Source organism: Juglans microcarpa x Juglans regia, chromosome 1S (assembly GCF_004785595.1).
Source record: "Juglans microcarpa x Juglans regia isolate MS1-56 chromosome 1S, Jm3101_v1.0, whole genome shotgun sequence".
Taxonomy (NCBI): domain Eukaryota; kingdom Viridiplantae; phylum Streptophyta; class Magnoliopsida; order Fagales; family Juglandaceae; genus Juglans; species Juglans microcarpa x Juglans regia.
In genome coordinates this window covers 366,011-385,655 of record NC_054595.1, presented here as the reverse complement: position 1 = coordinate 385,655, position 19,645 = coordinate 366,011, and the positions used below count along the sequence as shown (strand labels likewise).

The window sequence follows — 19,645 nt, the reverse complement described above, 5'->3', positions numbered from 1 at the left end:
CTTAATTGAATTGTATTATTGTACTTGTTTTTTTATGTGGATAAAATCATTATGAAAACAATGACATACTTATAACAACTTTTTTCATCCTGAGTAATGCTAGGATTCTCGCTGGGGATCTCATTCATGTTTCTGCTCCCATTATTTTTTAGTTCGTTTTACTTAGTGATTAAAAAAATGTTGTTTGATAATATTGTGACTTTTTTTCTTTTTTTAAAATTATTTAAAAGTATTGAAAATCTTCAACTCATCTTATATCATATCATTTAATAATTACAACTTTTTCAAATTCCTATACAAAATAAAAATAAACAATTCAACTTTTTCAAATTTTAAAATAAAAATAATATTAAAAAAATATATTCTAACAATATTTTATTTAATTTTTAACTTTCATCTCATTTCATCTTATCTTAAAATAAATAAATAATTAATTAATTAATTTATAAATAATAATAAATATATATATTTAAAAAAAAAAAAAAAAAGTTGAGCGGTTGCATTGAGCGGGATCCCTATCATTTTCCTTTCATCCCTAACCAAGTCAACACCATCCATGGTCTGGGTTCAGATCAGTGTGGGTAGTGAAGCAAAACCATGTCTTGGATAGCCAGGTCGATCGCCAACTCCCTCAAACTCGACGACGGCGACGACAACACCACCACCAATGCCTCGGATCCAAACTCTCCACCGAAGCAGAAGCCGGACTCTCCCTCTTCACCATCTACTCCATCCTCACGTGGCGTTAAAGAGGACCTCTCCGAGCTCACCAAAACCGTATCCCGCCAACTCTGGGGCGTCGCCTCCTTCCTTGCCCCTCCTCCTCAACCTTCCGATCACAAGACCTCCGAAGAGGACATGATCTCCGGAATCCGCAGCGATTTCGCCGAGATCAGCGGGAAATTTAAGACCGGCATCTCAAAGCTATCGACCAACAAAACGGTGTCGGAGATCACCAAAATAGCTTCCAGTTTTCTCCTGCTTGGATCGGAGGAGGAGATCGGCGATGCTGTCGGTGTAACCGAAGAGGTGCTGGCCTTCGCAAGAAACGTCTCGATGCATCCAGAAACTTGGCTGGATTTTCCTCTCCTTGACTACGAAGATTCCGATGGTATTTTTTCTTCTCTTTTTCATTCTTTTATTTATCTAAGATTATATGTATTTCAACGTGCATTTGTTTTTTTTTTTTTTTTTTTTTTTTGTTTCTTTTGCTGACCGTTGATATTGATCCTTGAAATCCCGTAGTTTTTGTGATAATTGAGTTTTTCCCATGTGCTACTTTAGCTTTCTAGCCTGGATCCATGTCTGTAAAGCTCTTTAGCGCTTGAGGTTTCCGAAGATTTGATTTTGAAAGTTATGAAGGGATTTGATTCGCTCATCAAATTTATATTTTGATGTCGGCAATTCTGCATGTTAGGTATTTGATTTGATGACAATCCCGTTCACACAAATCATCTTGCCGTCAAATAGTGGTCTAGAAATTTATAGTATATTTACGTGATTGTATTTTCTTTGCTTTTACTGAAATTTATACAAATTCTGATCCTTTCCCCTGCCTCAGAATTTGAAATGTCTGATTCCCAACAAGAACATGCTTTGGCTATTGAACGGCTTGCACCGAGCTTGGCTGCTCTCAGGATTGAACTTTGCCCAGGATATATGAGTGAGGCTTGCTTCTGGATGATTTATTTTGTGCTGTTGCATCCGAGACTCGGTAAACATGACGCAGAACTTCTGTCAACACCAAAAGTAAGTCCTTGAGCAGTTGCACTAGGATTTTTGGAATATACAAAATTTTCATTTGTGACGTTACTAATTACTGGAAATGGTATAGGGTATCAGAGTAATTTGCAATTTTGCCCATGAAAAGTTCATTGTATCTAATCCAGGGTCGTAGAAGACGTTGCAAGGCACATAGTGAGTTTTTTGTTAATTTCTAATTTTGAGGTTTAAGGTTTCTTATAAACTTCATCCCAATTTAATGAGGGCTTCATATATCTTTATCAAGCACAAATAAGTTGAAAAATCAAATGGCATAGTTCTCGAACACAAGTAATGGGGTGAATAGGTGTTTGAACAAAACAAAGTAGAGTTTAAAATATCTCATATATATATATAAGCAACCGGAAAACCAAAAACTAAGGAAGCAATAAAAATAATGAACACGAAGATTTTGGTCACGAAGGAAGACCTTTTGAAGAACTATTCACAATAAAAACTGAGGTGCTCAGCCACCATCTATAAATTTTATATAGAAGATCAATATAACAATCAGTTTTAAGATCTCAAAAACCTTTGTAGACTCAAACACCAGACTGTGATCAATGTGAGCGACCACTAGATCTCTGTTCACATCAGTTGCAGAACTCTAAAATTCTTAATAAGAGTTTCCCTCAAGTACAAACCTTATCCTATCTACTGGAACTCTAGCAGTACCCATTAATGAATACACTAGAACATTGACAAACTCATCGACCCTTCAAGAACAAGAGGAACAAAGATCAATAGGGTGATGGCTTGTGATAGGTATAGAACTGTTTGACTCTCAGGATAAAAACTTCACAAATGTTTTCTCTTACAAGAAATACATTTGGATTTCTGAACATATGCCTAAGAATATCCAAAAGTCGTGCATAATTAAGCTTAAATAGGTAATACTGAAATAAGATTTAACTTAGATTCATAAACCTGTTGGAATTCAACTTCGAGTCTCACGTGCATCTAGCAAACTGATCCATAACATTTCGCTCATTGTCTGGTAAAAAGCATGCTTAAGTGCAAAGTGCCAAGGCCAAATTACTTCATCCAACAAAAGCAAAGCAAATCTACAAAAAGCGTGCTTTTCATTGCTTTATGTGTGAGCTTAAAGTGCAGAAAAGCATATTTTTTTGTAATTTGTTTTGAAAAAAAAAATAGAACTATAAGTTCAATACTCAGAAAATGTTCATGTATACGTTCTGTGTACTTCACTATGCCTATTATTATGAATCAAACTTCTTGATTACCTATCCAAAAATACTCAGAAAATGATATAAACATCTGTTCTTTGAGAATTTAGTTGATATTGAAGATGATTTACGCACCATGGTGCCATACTGCCATATGTTGACATATGTGATTGTGATATATATGCTTCGAGCCTAGTATGGCCCATGTTGGCTTTCTAGATTCAGGCCTCGTTTGTTTTCACAGATGAGATGAGACGAGATGAGATGAGCTGAGATTAAAGTTAAAAGTTGAATAAAATATTGTTAGAATATATTTTTTTAATATTATTTTTGTTTTGAGATTTGAAAAAGTTGAATTTTTTATTTTATTTTGTGTGGAAATTTTAAAAAATTGTAATGATTAGATTAGATGAGATGAGGTGTGTTGAGAGGAATTGTGAAAACAAACGAGGCCTAAGTGATATTTGATTGCTTATGTTAGCATATAAGTCAACACCTATAATTCTTGAGCTTTCTTGCCATGGCGGCATGGCTCTTTTGTATATATTTATTCAACCATGTACTTTAGTTTGATTGTGGCTAAAAATATCATAGATGTATATATTTATCAAAGCACAAGAATTATATAAAATGTTGTGTTTAAATTTTATGAAATTAGTTGATTACTTGGTTGTCATGTTGTACTTATAAATAAATAAATAAATTGAGTTAATATGGTAAATGTATTCTCATCTTGTGCTTGGTGCTTTCACCAGCACTGAGGTCACTCCAGTAGATGTTGTGCTTGTGTTGATCGAACTTTCTGTATAAGGTCTTGGTTGAGCATGTGTTGCTCATGTTGAATGAACTCTATGTGTAAGCCTCAGGCGACCATGACTCTCCTGGGAGTCTAGCAAACTTACCTTGTCTTGGATTTTTGTTCAAACTCGAACAAAACTCAATCCAAATTAATTACAACTCTATTGGACTAAATTTCATCATTAGAATATGCCAATACATTATATTTCTGCTAACATAAGTGAATCAAGGTGACAAACTTGATTACATCTGGAAGATCTTATCAGGAGAGAAGAAAAAAAAAATTCTTTAGTACAATGGAGAGATTAAAAGCAATATGTTAGGATGTTTATTTTGTAGGCAATGGGCCAGTTAGTTGTCAAACCATTTAGGTTCCTTAGCTTTCAGTTTTTAGGTTCTAGTTCATTTCTCATCTTCCTTGCTTATTCCATGTCTTTCCTGTCTGCTAATTACTTGGTTACTGTTAATTTTAAATTTTCCCCTCAAATCCGTAAGGACAGAAGGGCTTCTTTCCTTTGATCTTAGATGAGCAAGTTATCCATATGAGGGATGCTTGACCTCTTGTACCCTTATAGTATAGTCAATTTTAGGGAGAAATGGATTTCAACTTATCAACGGCCCTACTTTTTTCTTAGTTATAGTTTTGCAATTCTCACCTTTTTTTGTTGATTCATATTACTAGATTTGTGGGATGTGATGTTTCCTTTTACTGTAAGGTTTTGTGCTTTTGTTGTGCACAATTATTTGCTATCCTGCTTTGCTAACATCTGATGTTATGTTTGCAGATAGTGGAAGCCAGAACAATGTTGATACATGATTTGCAAAGCCGAAATAAGGCAAAGCAAGAACCTGAATATTTGGGAAGAGACGTGAACACTACTGACTTAACACATGAAGAGCATCTCTCGGTGCGGCTTAGTGCATCAGAATCAGCCCCTCTCGAGACGTCAGCTGTTGAACTTGCCTCTTCTTCAGTGCCAGCTGACATTGAGATGGAGAAGCACCCAGTCCAAAGTACGGAACTTGAGATTGTTGACAAACCTGTTGTTAAGGATGAACCAGTGGATCAAACCATGAACCAACATTCACTGCCTGGTTCCTCCTCTAGGGTCTTAGATGATAAATTTGAGGATGATGGTGATGATTGGTTGAAAGAGGAAAGTTCAGAAATGGTTGGTGTAAGTGGAACTACCTTCCCTATTGGGAATGATGAGGATGTATCATTTAGCGATCTTGAGGAGGAGGATGGAGATGTGCCCATACATTACACGAAAGCCACAACTGCTTCTGATTCTTCAACAAAAGAATCACGAGACTGGGTTCAGCTGAGCAGAAGCTCTGATGACTCAGTTAAAGATATCAGCTCTGTTGAGATAAAAAATGCTGGATCTGAGCAGTTAAGTGCTCGTAACCCTGAGTCAAAGGAACCTAATGACTGGCTTAATCTTGATGACATTGATGTAATTTGAAAATGCCATAAAAGGCTTGAACAGTATATGCTCTTTAGTTTCCAAAATTGTGGTGAATATCATCTATGGTCATAGAAGTCCAACTCTGGACTTGGATACTGTTAAGTTTGTACAGATGCCCAATCAAGCCAGAATTAAGACTTATAAATGTGTTTGCTTATTGAAAAAACATTTGAGTCCAGTTGCTTGTTGTTGAGGCTTTTGCAATTTGATTGTATCACTGATGGAGAAGGAGATATAATCCGGAAATGTTCCCTGAACTTACATAACAATTCAAAGAAGACGGAAGAATACAATAATCAATTATGTTGAAGAAAGTTGATATAATTTATTCATCATCCAAAATTATATCTATAAGCTGTCCTCTAAATGTGACCCTTCCAACAAAGTCGACCGATAAAGCCCATACAAGTGTAATTCCATTCTTAGCTGAAGGGTGTGGTACATACTACTACATAGTCCTTTAATTTTTATTTACTTGCGATCTATAATGCCACCATTAAGCACTCGTTTGTTGAAATTTCCATAAAATTATATACTTCACGCGCGCCCACTCGAAGTTAGTAAATATTCTATCTGCATTACAGTTAGATCTTGGCCCCCACCAATAGACCAGCCCGGCTGACTCGAACTTCTTATGTGGTCCTGATGTAAGGATCGTTAGAGAGAGAGAGAGAGAGTTCAAACGAGGCAAGGACCACAAAATTGAGTGCGCGAAGATGGTCAAAAACTAGGGTAGGGCCTTTAGATTGAGGTTTGTAAATGAATGGGAGAAAAGATCCAAAGCCTCCGTGCATTATGCTCTACATGATGTATACTTGTTCAATTGAACATCTATGCAACTATGCTTCGGATAATAACCGCTTTCAGTACTGAGATGGGATGAGAATTTTATAAATAGTAATAAAATTGTTTAAGTTGAAATATTTTATTAGATTTTGGAAAATGCTATAGAAAAAGTTGAATAAAAATATTATAAAGTTAAAAAATTATTTGAATATAACTTTTATTTTGAAATTTGAAAAAGTTGTAATAATTAATGAAAAAATTGAATATGTGTTTTTTGTGTTTTTCTTTTGTCATGATCATTGGGACAAAGATAATAAATAAAAGAAAGATGGATCTAATTGGACACCATAAAGATTGATGCAAGCAAGTTTAGAATTTGAGAACGAATTCTCTCCATTCCGGTGAGATGATGCAAACCCAAACTGATATGAGGTATCCAGGTCTAGATTCTACATTGAACTACTTCAAGAAAATAGATTTTTGCAAATATGGCAAGAAATACCAAAACTTCATTGGATTACCCCAAATAATCTACTTGCGTTAATTTTTGTCATCTTAGAAAATGTTTCGTTTCATGTTTTCGAAGTAACTTTTATTTTGATTTTGGCAACAAAAGTATTTTCCACATTATTCCTTCATGGAAAGTAGGTTTTTCCCACCATCACATTTCATGGGTAAGCTATCATGCATATTTAACACATCCTTATTTCCCACAAACGGTAAGGGTGGGTAATCCCACCGATTGTACTCGTGGAACTTGCTCTTTTTACCACGAGCTTAATATAACTTAAATTTCCTTTTGCGACGAAAATTGAATTTTTTTTCCACGAAATATGCTGTGGAAAAACACAAGGATTATCCACGAGTTATAGTTATCGTGGATAATAACACTTTTTGCGGCAAAATATACGCCACAAGACTCCCACGGACAGATTTCGTGGGTAAAAGGTTTTTCCCAAGAGAAACCGGTCTTTTGCCAAGAATTTCCTCCGTGGAAAAACACAGTAATCTTTGTAGTGGTAGGACTCTTATTTCATTACATATTTAGTTTCCAGACAATAATTTAGATTTTCCTTTTTGAAAATATTTTTCATAATTTTGAATTTTGAATACTTTTCAAAGTTTTCTGTTTGTGTAGCATATTCTTTTGATCTCAATCTCAATTCTTAGCTTATGTTGATTAAGTAGATGTCAAAATAATTCTAATTCTGTCTGGGGTCATTATAGGTATATGACATCATCAGGTGATCTTTTAAAGGCATTCCATTAAGTTTATGTCATATATATATCAGGCATGCCTCGGACACATTAATTATTTCATCCTCAACTGTCAACCACTTACAACGACCGGTACAACCTTTGAGTTATTTCTCATCTTCCCCAACTGAACGTACATAAATGGTTGTTTACATTGAATTCTCAAGAAAAGAATAAGAGGCGTGTAATAGAGCAGCATTTAAATCCAATAACAATTGCTATATACTCACCAACTTTCTACTTCTTTGATCGGTTCTTTTGTGATTTATATCTGCGACTGCATTTAATAAAACATGAGAGTGGTTGAATCGGAAGTTAACGATATCAATGGATCGAGAGGTCAGCATCATATAATGGCTTGGAAAACCAAGACCGTACGTATTGTTTGTTGAGGTTATTTGCTTAATTTACATGTTATAAGCATTTTTTGATCTGTAACATTCTAATTAATAACAAAGCAAAACTGGCCTATATATAGAAGAAATTAAGAAACGTACATTAATATCATATCAAGTAATTAATATTACATATTCCACAAATGACATGAACAAGTAACGATCGAGGACATGAGAATTTCATGGATTCTCCTTCTGGGTGTAGATATAGTCGAGGTGAGCAGCCAAAGTCCTCCTTGTCAAACATTCCGTCTCTCCAATTCCTTCACAACTCCCATCCACAGCATCATGAACGTCCGTCGACTCATCCTATAAGAAAAAACTCATAAATCCCAATTGATCTGTATATACGAGCCTAATTAAACATGTTAAAAACAACATGCAAAATAAACCAACCGCATGAAGGGTATTCGCAGGAGTTGCATCAGCAAACCCAGGCTCTGGACGTGAAGCGTAGGTCAGCGTGGAGCAGAGGAGGAGGCCTATCATGATCAACAGGCTGACGACCTTTGCCATCTTTCGATCAATTTACACAGAAAGTTGCAGTAAGATTGAGAGACACAGAGACCAAAGGATGTATTGATCTTTATAGAAGAGATGATCGAGGAGATTAATACAAATTATAAATGTGTGAACTTTGACAACCAGGAGGCAGACCTTCTATGTACCAAGAACTTGATTTAAACTAGATAAAGATATACGGTTAAGAGGGAAAAAAGGAAATCAAGGGATGAAGACAGTGAGAGTTAACCGAAAGACGTGCAAAACTCCCGGAGAAAGGGGTAGGGAATCCTTGTTGATGTGGCTGGGGACTTGCTTTGCGTGCTATTTATAGAATGAGATGATGATCACTGAGTGAGCCGAGAGATCAGAGATAGAGAGGAATCGAGAGATCAGCCTGGTTGGTCCAGAATAAATGGCTTAAAAGGGACTAATTTGGATACAGAGATATCGAGTCCTGTTAATTTTTAGGCAGCCAAACATTATTGTTAATATATAATTGATTCCATCTACATTTACAAGTCAAGACATGAGGATCGATCATATATACAAAAGGTGTGCAGTTTATTTGCAAGTGGTCAGTCAGTAGGCATAAGTGACACCATATATGGTATTAGTAATCAAGCGCAAACATGAAACTTTCACAAGTACTATTAATGACATCATAGCAACGTAACCATTTCAAATTCTTATATGGTAAACCCACAGCACTGTAACCAGTAACGACAAGTACTGCTTTCTAGTATTCACATCAGCTACGGAGTTGCGTATATATTAAACACGTCCCTTTCTCTGTCTGCGTGGATTGCTGATCTTCCTGTTTTCTCAAACGCGTTCATTTTTCAAAACTAATTAAAAAGACAGCTACATTCTAGAACACCATATACATTAATATTCCTGTTATCTATTCTTATACGTACTGAGCTGAACCATTATGAAGTCACCATGACATGTACATGACCTATATATATATACATATATGTATTTACTAAATCCAAAAATCGGAGATATTCAACATGATTTTTTGTTTTCCGAAAAACACAGTACATGATATCTTATATTTTACATTTTGGTCAATAAATCTATATGAAACAATAATTCATAAATTCCGTTGATTATGGGCAGCTAGCTTTCTATTGACTATTATATATTTTTCCTCTGGGAGTTCTAGTTAGTTACTGTTTTTATTCATGTCTTAAATCATGCGTACAAGTAAAATTATAAGTCAGCACCAGAATATGCTTCCCATGTAGCCAAAACTGGGTAGGGCCGCGGGACTAGCTCCTCTGCAAATTACTTCCTTACACATTCTATAATAAGTTGCAATATTTGGACAAATAGACCGGTGGTGGCAACTGATCACAAAAGTAGAACCAGGTCGATACTTTAGATATTTTAAAACAAAACGATTTTGATCTATTTGAGATTTCATATGTTAATATGATCTGTTGCATTATAATCTGAAAATTATATGTACGTATATATATCTGTACATATATATATTATCACGAGTTAATTATCAACTGCTGCATGCATCACGTACGTACGTGAGATACGTACTATGATCATTAATTCGATCTTTAAATCGGTTTGCCAAATTAAATGACATATATATACTATCACAAGACGTACTGCTTTGACACAAGGGCTAAAAAAGCTTATAGATCATTCAGATGACAGTAAACTAGATGATCAAAGTCGAACTATGACCAAATGACAGTAAACTAAATGCTATTAATAATATATATTCTTATAATTAAAGTAGATGCTGATAAGCCGGCCGTGATATTGTATCTTTCTTGATTCCACTTCACGTGAACAACTTTCATATTAAAAATTGACAACATACATGAAGGAAATCGGGGGAATAATTATATATATATATATATATATACATAGAATAATTTTTTGAGGAAATGGAGGCAAGTCATATATCCAAGAAGATCTGCACGGAGCCAAGATCTATATCTTTGATTGTTCACGGAGGTGGATGGACGAGAGATAAGGGATATTAAAAAAATCGTTTTTAGGAAAAGTAAAAGGCAGAAGAGAAGAGTAAGAAAATGCAGCCGGGGAAGGAATGGAAAGAATATTCAGACATTCAGTTGTAAGTAAGGAATTTACGTGAAACCGATAGCCAATGTTTGCTTCAACAAGTCAAAAAGATTATTCAGCTGACATTTTTTCGGTAGGTAAAGGGAATGTTGAGCTGTGCATGCTGCATAATTTCTTGCTCTTTATCCTAGCTATATATATATATATATATATATATATATATACATGATTTAATCTCTCTCTCCCCCTCCCTCCTTTGAGTGCATGCATGTTATATATATGTGCAAAATATTTAGCGGCGGCCATCTAGATAAATAGTCAGAATCTATATACGGTCAAACTACAGATCACAATCTACTAAAAGTAGCTTGCTTGCACTGTCGTATAAGCACCATATTCTTCTTTTGAAGTTGACATGTTCATATTTTTGAATTGATGGCGTGGAGCTTCCTTGAACAGTAAGATCATCATTTCCTGCATTCTCACAAATTTTTTCTTCGATAGAGATTATATTGTGGTTGTTGGTATGCGTGTATGTATAAATATGATCGATGTTTTAATATTGGACTTCAATTCTCATCATAACATGAAGTGCATTCTATGTTATGACGTACGACTCCAAGGCACTTAAAAAAATATAATTATACACGTACAGTACAAGTGTCTTGATGACTGATCGAGTACTGTACTCCAAGGCCCTTGTCTCCTACAGCTTCCTATCCGTAGAATATTCATCATGTCTGAAAATGGATGCTAGCATATGGAGAATTTTAAGTACATGAACTCGATCCACCTTCTTCAAGATCAATATTGATATGAAATCTAGTTTCATCTGAATCCTGGGCAGGGCCGGCTCTTCTATTTGACAAGTTAGGCAACTGCCTAACGCCCTGGGTGGAAGAAGCCCCCAAAAAAATATTAAGTAGAATTGTTTAAATAGAAAAAATATCTAATTAAAAAAATTAATTAATTCAATAAGAATATCAAAAGCATCAAATAAATATTATGTTATTGTTAGTTTTAAAAGTATCCTACATAATAATTATTTTAGGTACTCTCATTCTAAGAATAGACTTATTTTTTGTCATTATTAATTTAATATATAATGTAAAAATTATAAATAGTAAAATCTAAATTTCGAGGGTTCATAAATTTTTTTGTATAATCCTTTGTAGAGGCAAGGGCCCACTTTTCTCAAATGTGTAGGTTATTTATATAATTTTATTGATAATAATGCTTCTATGACTGATCATTTGGATACTAAGAATATATCATGATATTTCTGAATAGTAATGAAATAGTTTGTGAATAGTAGTGAAATAGTTTGAGTTAAGATATTTTATTTTATTTTAAGAAATGAGATAGAAAAATTAGAATTTGAGAACATTTAAGAATAATTGAGAACAATTATGTTCCCAAGAGCTCTAAGAGCCTAAAGCACGTCTTGTAAAACTAGATTTGATAAAATGCTCTTTAAATTGAAAGTTTTATAATAAAGATTAAGTCGGTTATAGTTGAAAAGATGGTATAAAATCTTAATGAATAATTTTACTTTGCAAAACGATAGGAATTATTTTTAAATAAGAATATAATATAAAAATTAAAATTAAAATTAATATATTTATTCTATAAAAAAAATTAATATATTTAATTTTACTTTTAAAAAGAAAAGGCCTCAATCAAAATTTTAGTCTTACGCCCCCCAACCTATTGAGCCAGCCCTGATCCTAGGTTAATAATAGATTGGATTCAAAAGGTTGGGATTGAGTTTTACGATTTCAATTCAAAGATATGGGTAGGGGTGAGATTCGGCCGGTCCGAATTAGAAAAATCAGTCGGATTGGACCAACCCAGGACTAGGTCTGATCGATCTCAGTCCAATTTATATAGGATTGAATTTTTTCGGTCCGGTCCCAGTTCAGAGGTTTTTCACCCCAACCAGACCAAATCAATATAAATAATATATATATTATTTATATATATTATTTATATAATAATTGTATATAATTAATTTTATCTAAACTAATCTTATCACTAACTCACCATTAAGTAATTATTAACTAATACTAATATTTATAATTTTATACTAATACTAATATTATTACTAATACTAATATAGTTATATTAAATCACTATAACTAATACTAATATATAGCTATACTAATAGTCTACTATTAATACTATTATATAGTTATACTAATCACTATAATTAATACTACTAGATAGCTATACTAACAATCTAATACTAATACTATTATATAGTTATACTAATCATAATAATTAAATCACTATAAGTCGATAACTATATATATTTAGTATCAATGTCTTATTATATTCTTTAATGTATAACTATAGTCTATAATATATAGTACTAGTATATATTAATATATTAACATATTATAAATTTATAAGAGTTATAGTATAAATTATAATATATGTATAAATTTATAATAGTATGGATAATTAAATAATTTATGCTTATTTATAATAGTATGTTAAGTCTCTTTCTCAATTATGGATGTATGGATAATTAAATTATTAATGCTTATTGCTTTATAATTCATATACAAAATGTAAAATAGTTGTATATGGCTCATTATGCATTAACTTAGAACTATCATAACACATTGACATACTCTAAGTTAGTAACAAAGTAACAATTAATATCATCAATATAATTATAACTAAACTAAATTACTATAACTATAATTACAACTAAATCACTATAAGTCCATAACTATAAGTCTATATATAGTATTAATATCACTATGACTAATAAGTTATTGACTATATCACTATGAGTCTATGACCATATATTATTATATAGTATTAAATATTAATATCACAATTAGTATAATATATACTATTAGTAATAATTTAGTATCAATGTATTATTATATAATATATAATATATATTCAATAAAGTATAAAATATAGTATTACTGATTAGTATAACTAATGTATGAAGTAAAAGCAATTACATCTTCATGAATTACAAATATTAATGTGATATGAATATTAATTAACTAACCTATCACGAATTCACCATTAACTAATTATTAACATCTACATCTATAATCTAATTAAAGTTACTAGATATTTTTTTGTAAAATACCTAAGTTGGAAGTAAATATAAAGCATGTATGAACCTATGGATAATTCAATTATTTTTGCTTCATATAAAAAATGTAAAAAGTTTAATATAGCTCATTAATACATTGACAATTTGTCATACTCTAAGTTAGTAACAAGTTAGCAATTAACATCATCAATATAATTTTAATTAATTATTTTTTAATGAGTTAATTAAATAATCTACATTAAATAGTTTAGTATTGTCGCAAATGAAGAAGGGGAAAACGCGAGCTAATTAAATTTTGTTAGTTTTTTGCGGCGAGTTAATATTGTCGCAAAATCTATAAAATTTCACCGCCAAATATGATAAGCTCATTTCGACGATTAGAGAATGGTTGGAACTTCTTATTTGCTGCGACTAAGATTTGCCGGAAATAATACAGTACAGTTTTGCTTAAATTTGGTAAAAGGCTTATTTCTGGCGCTGTTTATTCGCCGCTAATAAGAATTAATTTGCTACATAAATTATTTTCACGATGACAATCTTCACTGCAAAAAGAACATATTGCGGCGATTTTCATTTTTGACGGAATTAAAATACCACTACAGTAACAATACTTATTGTGGCAAAAGGAGTCGCCGCAATAAGTACAAATGTTGCCGCAAATAAGTGAATAGTAAATTTAGCATTAGAATTTCAACTACACTGCATTGGAATTCAACGTCGAATTAAAAATCGCTATAAATAAGGACTATTTGTGGCAATTTTTTTGCGAAAATCTAAAAATTGTTGGAAAATATCTAATTTCTTGTAGTGAAAGTGCCTCATGTTCCTAATAATTTAGTGCTTGAAATATATATGCCCCTTTAGCGTTAATTAATTCCATCGTATATATTTTGCTGACCTTTTTAAAGCTGCTTCAAGTCATGCTCCTTCTTGTAATTGAAAGTTTCACTGAACCCAAGTTTATTCTTTAAAAGATCAACTTAAATATTTAAGATTAATGCATGCAGAAAATCTCAGTTTTCCTTTATAGATTAGTTGTCTTCGAAGGGAGGGAGAAATCGAAGGGAGGGGGAGAGTTGTTTGATGTCGTGGGTATTGGTCTTCGAAGGGAGGAAGACTCTGGTCTTGGTCTTTGAAGGGAGGGAGAGCTCGAGGGGTGCGACAAAGTCTGAGGGAGAGTCTTCAGTTGGTGTCGTGAATTGATACGAAATGGTGTGCTTCATTTTTCACATCAGTAGCAGTTCTCCTGCGATTACGCACGACGACTGCATTTAGTTGTTTTCATTATATATATATTGTAATTAAACTGGTTTGCGGCTTTATGTTGTTGTCGACGAACCAATTCTCACTTCTAAGAGTTAATCTTAAATTTTCCTGAACTGCATATATGGGGTCTGTACAGAATAATTCATGCACCAATAGGGATCAAATTTTGTCTCAAACTTGCAATATTGGATTACAACAACCGCAGTTTAGAAGATGACGAAAAAGGAGACGTCAATGATTTAATTCAAAAAATAAAAAAAAGGAAAAAGAAAAGCCCATTACTAAGAGATCAATAGTGTGGAATTAATTAAGCTGTGTATAAAGACAGACAATCAACTTGCTATAATTCGATCCAGAAGTGCTAATGAATGATTGAGATTAATTTGGACAGCAGATTGATGTGAACTTTTGCAAAAGATAGTCAAAAAGATAATAAATCATGAGCTTAATATGCTTTGCCGTGTGAAATCAAAACATAAAATAGGTATGAAAAAAAAAACTATTCATCGAGAAGGCAAAAATATTATTTTTTATTTTTTAAAATATATTTTAAATCTTTTAAACATTTTAAAAAAATAAAAATTATAAATTTATTAAAAAATAATTATTTAATTATTAAATAAAAAGAATAAATCAATAAAGATCTCGATAGTTCAAGCACTATTATAAAAAGAATAAAATTACTATGTTTTTTCATTTTGACCATTTCATATTGCTGGTCAAAAAAATTTTTTTTTTTACTTAATAATTAAAAAATTAATTTTAAGTGTATTGATATATTTTTTTTATTTTTTAAAAATATTTAAATATATTGAAAAAATATAAAAAAAAAATTATTGAGCAGTACGCCTAGCCGTAAGACTCTTGAGTACGTATAGAATTTAAATTCCTCTCAATTCCTCTCAATTCATTATTATAATTTTTTTAAATTTGAACACAAAATATAATAAATAATTTAACTTTTTCAAATTTTAAAATAATAATAATATTAAAAAATAATATTCTAACAATATTTTATCATTTCAATTCAACTTAACTCAACTTAATTAGTTCATTTAAACCCAGCTTTATAAAAAATAATAAAAATAAAGAATGCTTTCCGGCCTAGATTTATTGTGATACGACGTTTTGTACTTTCTGTCGAGTCACCGTATATATTAATCACTAGTATTTAGCTAGCTAGCATGACCGACCATTACGTTGGTTTGAATGATCAAGGAATCATTATTAGAACTAGTAGTGTCGAGATTTGCACCGTCCAATACATTAGCCTCCCATTTTGTTTTACATTAAACCCTGATGCACTGGATTATATTCTATATATGCGTAATGAAATCATCTTTCTGCTGTGTTTCTACTATTACAGTCCGACATTGAACCCATGCACCACGTGATCTATCCATCCCCTTGTTGCGCCACCTCTCTTCGCCGAGACTCCGAGTGATTGGTCTCTGTAGTTTTTTAACCACGTACGGGTCGCACCCATCGTCTATTTCCCGAATGAATACCCATCCATCTGCATACTCACTCAACCGTGAAGTAACTGTAGATCTTGCTTCTCTATTTACCCCTTCAAATGTTTGCAAAGATGCTTCAAAGTCATATGACAAAATACTAGACAACTGCCAGAGTTCGTTGATATAGAATGAGAACACTATGGAAAACACTCGAAATGATTGAGTGTTATGGGCTCGTGGGCTTTTAAACCATGCTGGACTTATATTTGATTAACCAGTTGTATGCAGGGCTTGGGCCCAGTTATCTTTACTCAGTGTTGTTTAAATTATCACGAAATGGGCTTTGGCCCTCTAGTGCGTCAGTATTCAGTTGGGAATCCCTGACGTATAGGGTACCTGCAAAACCTTTTTGGAATTATCTAAAATATTATAGAAAGTTCTATCTTTCTCTCGTCATCTTCTTTGAGGTCCTCAAGTGAGAATATTAATATTGTTCTACATTTACATAAGGGAATTTGTTACATTTTCGTACTAGAGAACCGGTTTTTGTGAATATAGAAATTAAAAAGCTACATCATCATGGCTGATGGGACTAGCTTGACATAGCTTTGTGATAGCCTCATTGTTTTGAAGAAGGCCACAAATGTGCAAAAGAAGACCTCTGATGCACAAAATCATATCTGATCCAACTACTAATCAAAGACAATAGGTAGATTACTTTACCTAACTATTATAAAATCAGATTTGGAATTCTTTGTTCATGTTCTTAGTTTATGGATAAACCTACTCAAGCTCATTTAGATGCTACACATTAGGTATTAAGATATCTAAAAGGCACTCCGGATAGAGTATATTTCTTCTTGCCTCTTCCTCTTTATAGTTAAAAGTTTTTACAGATTCAGATTGGGGAACATTTCCTGAAACAAGGAAATTGGTCACTGACTTTTGTGTCTTCTTGGGTGAATCCCTTATTTCTTGGAAGTCCAATAAACAAAACACTATGTCAAGATCCCTAGCTAAAGCTGAGTATTGAGCTTTTCATTCTACAACTTGTGAATTAACTTGGTTGATCGCATTACTTAAGGATTTTAGTATTAATCACACTTCACCAACCTTACTTTTCTATGATAACAAAGTTCTTCTACACATAATTGCTAACCTAGTGTTTCATGAGGGAATGAAACACATTGAAATTGATTGCCATTTGATTAGGGAGAAAATTCAATCTAGCATCTTGCGTACTCTCCATGTTAACTCACAACATCAATTAGCAAATTTCTTTATAAAGGTTTTATCTTCACCACAATTCACATTTCTGCATTCCAATATGAGTGTGATCAATATACACACTCCATCTTGAGGGAGGGTGTTGACATCTGTACATATGAGTCAACAAGTTCGTTAGCAAGATTAGTTATTATCACAACACATGTATATTAGCAATATTCTTAATATAAAGGATAGGTATCAGTCTGGGTTGTGTTGATGACATGTTTCGCACGCTGGGTACTAGATTCAATCACCTGCAACACAGAGGATCAATGGTGGGCTCGGGGTTGTTCCCGGGAACCTCCAATGCCAAAGTAAGTATTTTCTTCTTAGAGTATTTTCTCTTAAAAAACATCAACCCCCCCCCCCCCCACCTTGTTACCTGGAGTTCAACTTTTATATTAGATATGGAGGGGAAAACTCGTACTCTATGTCAGGGGTAAGCGTCTCGAGCATAGGTGCCACGCCATAGTCTTTAATGCAGCATTTCATCCTAGATCATGCTTTAACAGCAAGTGGCAGAGTAGCCACTTTCCGTACACTTTGTCAGAGGAAGGGGTGTTGTTCGCGATCCCTGATCATTTGACGGATACGGCCCTTAAATGCAAGATGTTCCTACAAGATGGTGTCAGAGTAGGTGGGTCTTATTTGCCCATGTCAACACGGGCCTACTGGCTCAGGGGCTGGTGGGTCTTTTACGCTCATGGGCCAAATGTGTTGATGGTTCCTGGGCACCTTGGAGGAATGCAACTTGAGCTGGGATAGGTTTTAGTATCTCGGTCAGGCCCAACCCAAATGAGGGGAAGAGAATATGCCCCACAAGGTTGATTTGATTTTAGAGTCGATCTCTTATGTCCCATAATCTGTTGTACGTTGGGATTAATGCTGAAGCAAATTAAGAGGCTTGGAGACAGACAGTGGTTTTAATTAAACCAAAAATTGTACCTATTATTTCAAGCTCATGCAGGGGATGGCCTTCTGATTCTCCCTAGCTCTGTGTGAGTTCGTTCATGTCACATTAACAATTAAATCTGATCCTGGCTAGCTGCATATAAAACCCTCGTTTGATTTTCTGAACCTGCCGACTGCCGAGTTCTACAATTATTAGTCCCGAATAGATAGCTTTAAACTGGCTTTTGACTTTATCAAAACAGCTCGAGTTAGAATTATTTGCTTGCAAAGCCCTTGTTCACCTATCTCATATTTGTTCATCGAGAAATACTGCCGCATCCAGTTGTCTTCCATGAAAATAGCATCTTGCCCATGATAAATATAACACGTACAACGACAGCTATAAGTAAGGATCCAAGGGACCCCAAATGTTTTTCCCAGCTAAGACTACTCCTTATGAATGGGAGGACCTCGGCAACTTTTGCTGGCACAATAAAGCAAGTACGGATAACATTAAAACCTCTTTAAACCTTCAGGAATTAAAATTTGAGAGAGTCAGTAATTCAAGCACAAAATTAAAGTGTGATCCAATTTAGGGACCCAAATTATATTCTGAGGGGACAGTCAACAAGCTAAAGACCAAAATAATGCCAACTTTTGTCAGTCATGGCCCATAGGCAATAACGCTGCAAGGACAATAGCGGGATCTGCCTGATGGGCAGGCCACAAGAGTGCCCCCTGTCTGGACTTCAGGGTACTCCAACCTAACTCACCATCCTCATTATTTTTACTACCAAGATACTGTTGATACTTGAGAACTATCTCCCAACTGTAGAAGGTTGGAGTGGAGTCTATTCCAAGGATCTAAAACGTCTCAATTATTACCAAAAATGATATAAATATTTATAGTTTTTATATAACATTGTGATAAAATGTTTTTTTCTTTTTCAAATTCAAACAAATTCATGAGAATTGTAAAAAATTGCTTTATAGTTGTGTCTATCATTTTTTTTTTTATAATGAATATCTATATCTTGGAAGGTATGTATGTGCTATGAATCTTGTGATGATAGAAGCTTCACCAACATGATTGCCCTATCCTGTGCCACAGCTTTGGGAACTATTTGGAAATTGGAATACTATAATATCTATTTTATTTCAAATGGATGGTAATCATTTAGTACAAAATAATATAAGATATTTTCATCATTTTATTTATCAATTTTGTATTGTTTTTTCTTCATGGGCACCACTAATTCCAGGGTGCACAAGGAATACTTCATACTTTGTAGTAAATGTATACTTGAAAAGATTCTTATCCGGCCTGCACTGCACAAATTCTGAACATAGCTCATATGATCATTGTCGTCGTTACCATAACTATTATTTCTGCAGCTGCTGCTGATGATTCACATTAAGCAGCTCATTCGTGAACGATCAAATTGCTAATAAGATATGAGACATTTAA

At 33.5% G+C, this 19,645-nt stretch overlaps 2 protein-coding genes across 2 annotated transcripts; one reads left to right on the top strand and one right to left on the bottom strand.

Moving 5' to 3' along the window:
• Positions 1–495: 495 nt before the first annotated feature.
• On the top strand, positions 496–5,323 carry LOC121246682. Its single transcript, XM_041144918.1, has 3 exons — positions 496–1,111; positions 1,562–1,749; positions 4,532–5,323. Exons 1-3 carry the CDS (start codon positions 598–600, stop codon positions 5,213–5,215), a joined length of 1,386 nt encoding a protein of 461 aa, XP_041000852.1. The 5' UTR covers positions 496–597; the 3' UTR covers positions 5,216–5,323.
• Positions 5,324–7,745: 2,422 nt separating this feature from the next.
• On the bottom strand, positions 7,746–8,578 carry LOC121245759 (phytosulfokines 5-like). The gene is made up of 2 exons (XM_041143615.1): positions 8,053–8,578; positions 7,746–7,965 (listed from the first exon to the last, which is right to left on the bottom strand). The coding sequence occupies exons 1-2, from the start codon at positions 8,170–8,172 to the stop codon at positions 7,837–7,839; spliced, it is 249 nt and encodes an 82-aa protein (XP_040999549.1). The 5' UTR covers positions 8,173–8,578; the 3' UTR covers positions 7,746–7,836.
• Positions 8,579–19,645: the final 11,067 nt, after the last annotated feature.

Bases quoted from the DNA above. Each gene is read 5' to 3' on its own strand.
- LOC121246682 (XM_041144918.1), top strand. From the start codon at position 598: ATGTCTTGGATAGCCAGGTCGATCGCCAACTCCCTCAAACTCGACGAC. The intron at 1,112-1,561 runs GTATTTTTTCTT...CCCCTGCCTCAG, and splicing joins TGACTACGAAGATTCCGATG to AATTTGAAATGTCTGATTCC. The intron at 1,750-4,531 runs GTAAGTCCTTGA...TTATGTTTGCAG, and splicing joins AACTTCTGTCAACACCAAAA to ATAGTGGAAGCCAGAACAAT.
- LOC121245759 (XM_041143615.1), bottom strand. From the start codon at position 8,172: ATGGCAAAGGTCGTCAGCCTGTTGATCATGATAGGCCTCCTCCTCTGC. The intron at 7,966-8,052 runs GTTGGTTTATTT...TTTTTCTTATAG, and splicing joins CTGCGAATACCCTTCATGCG to GATGAGTCGACGGACGTTCA.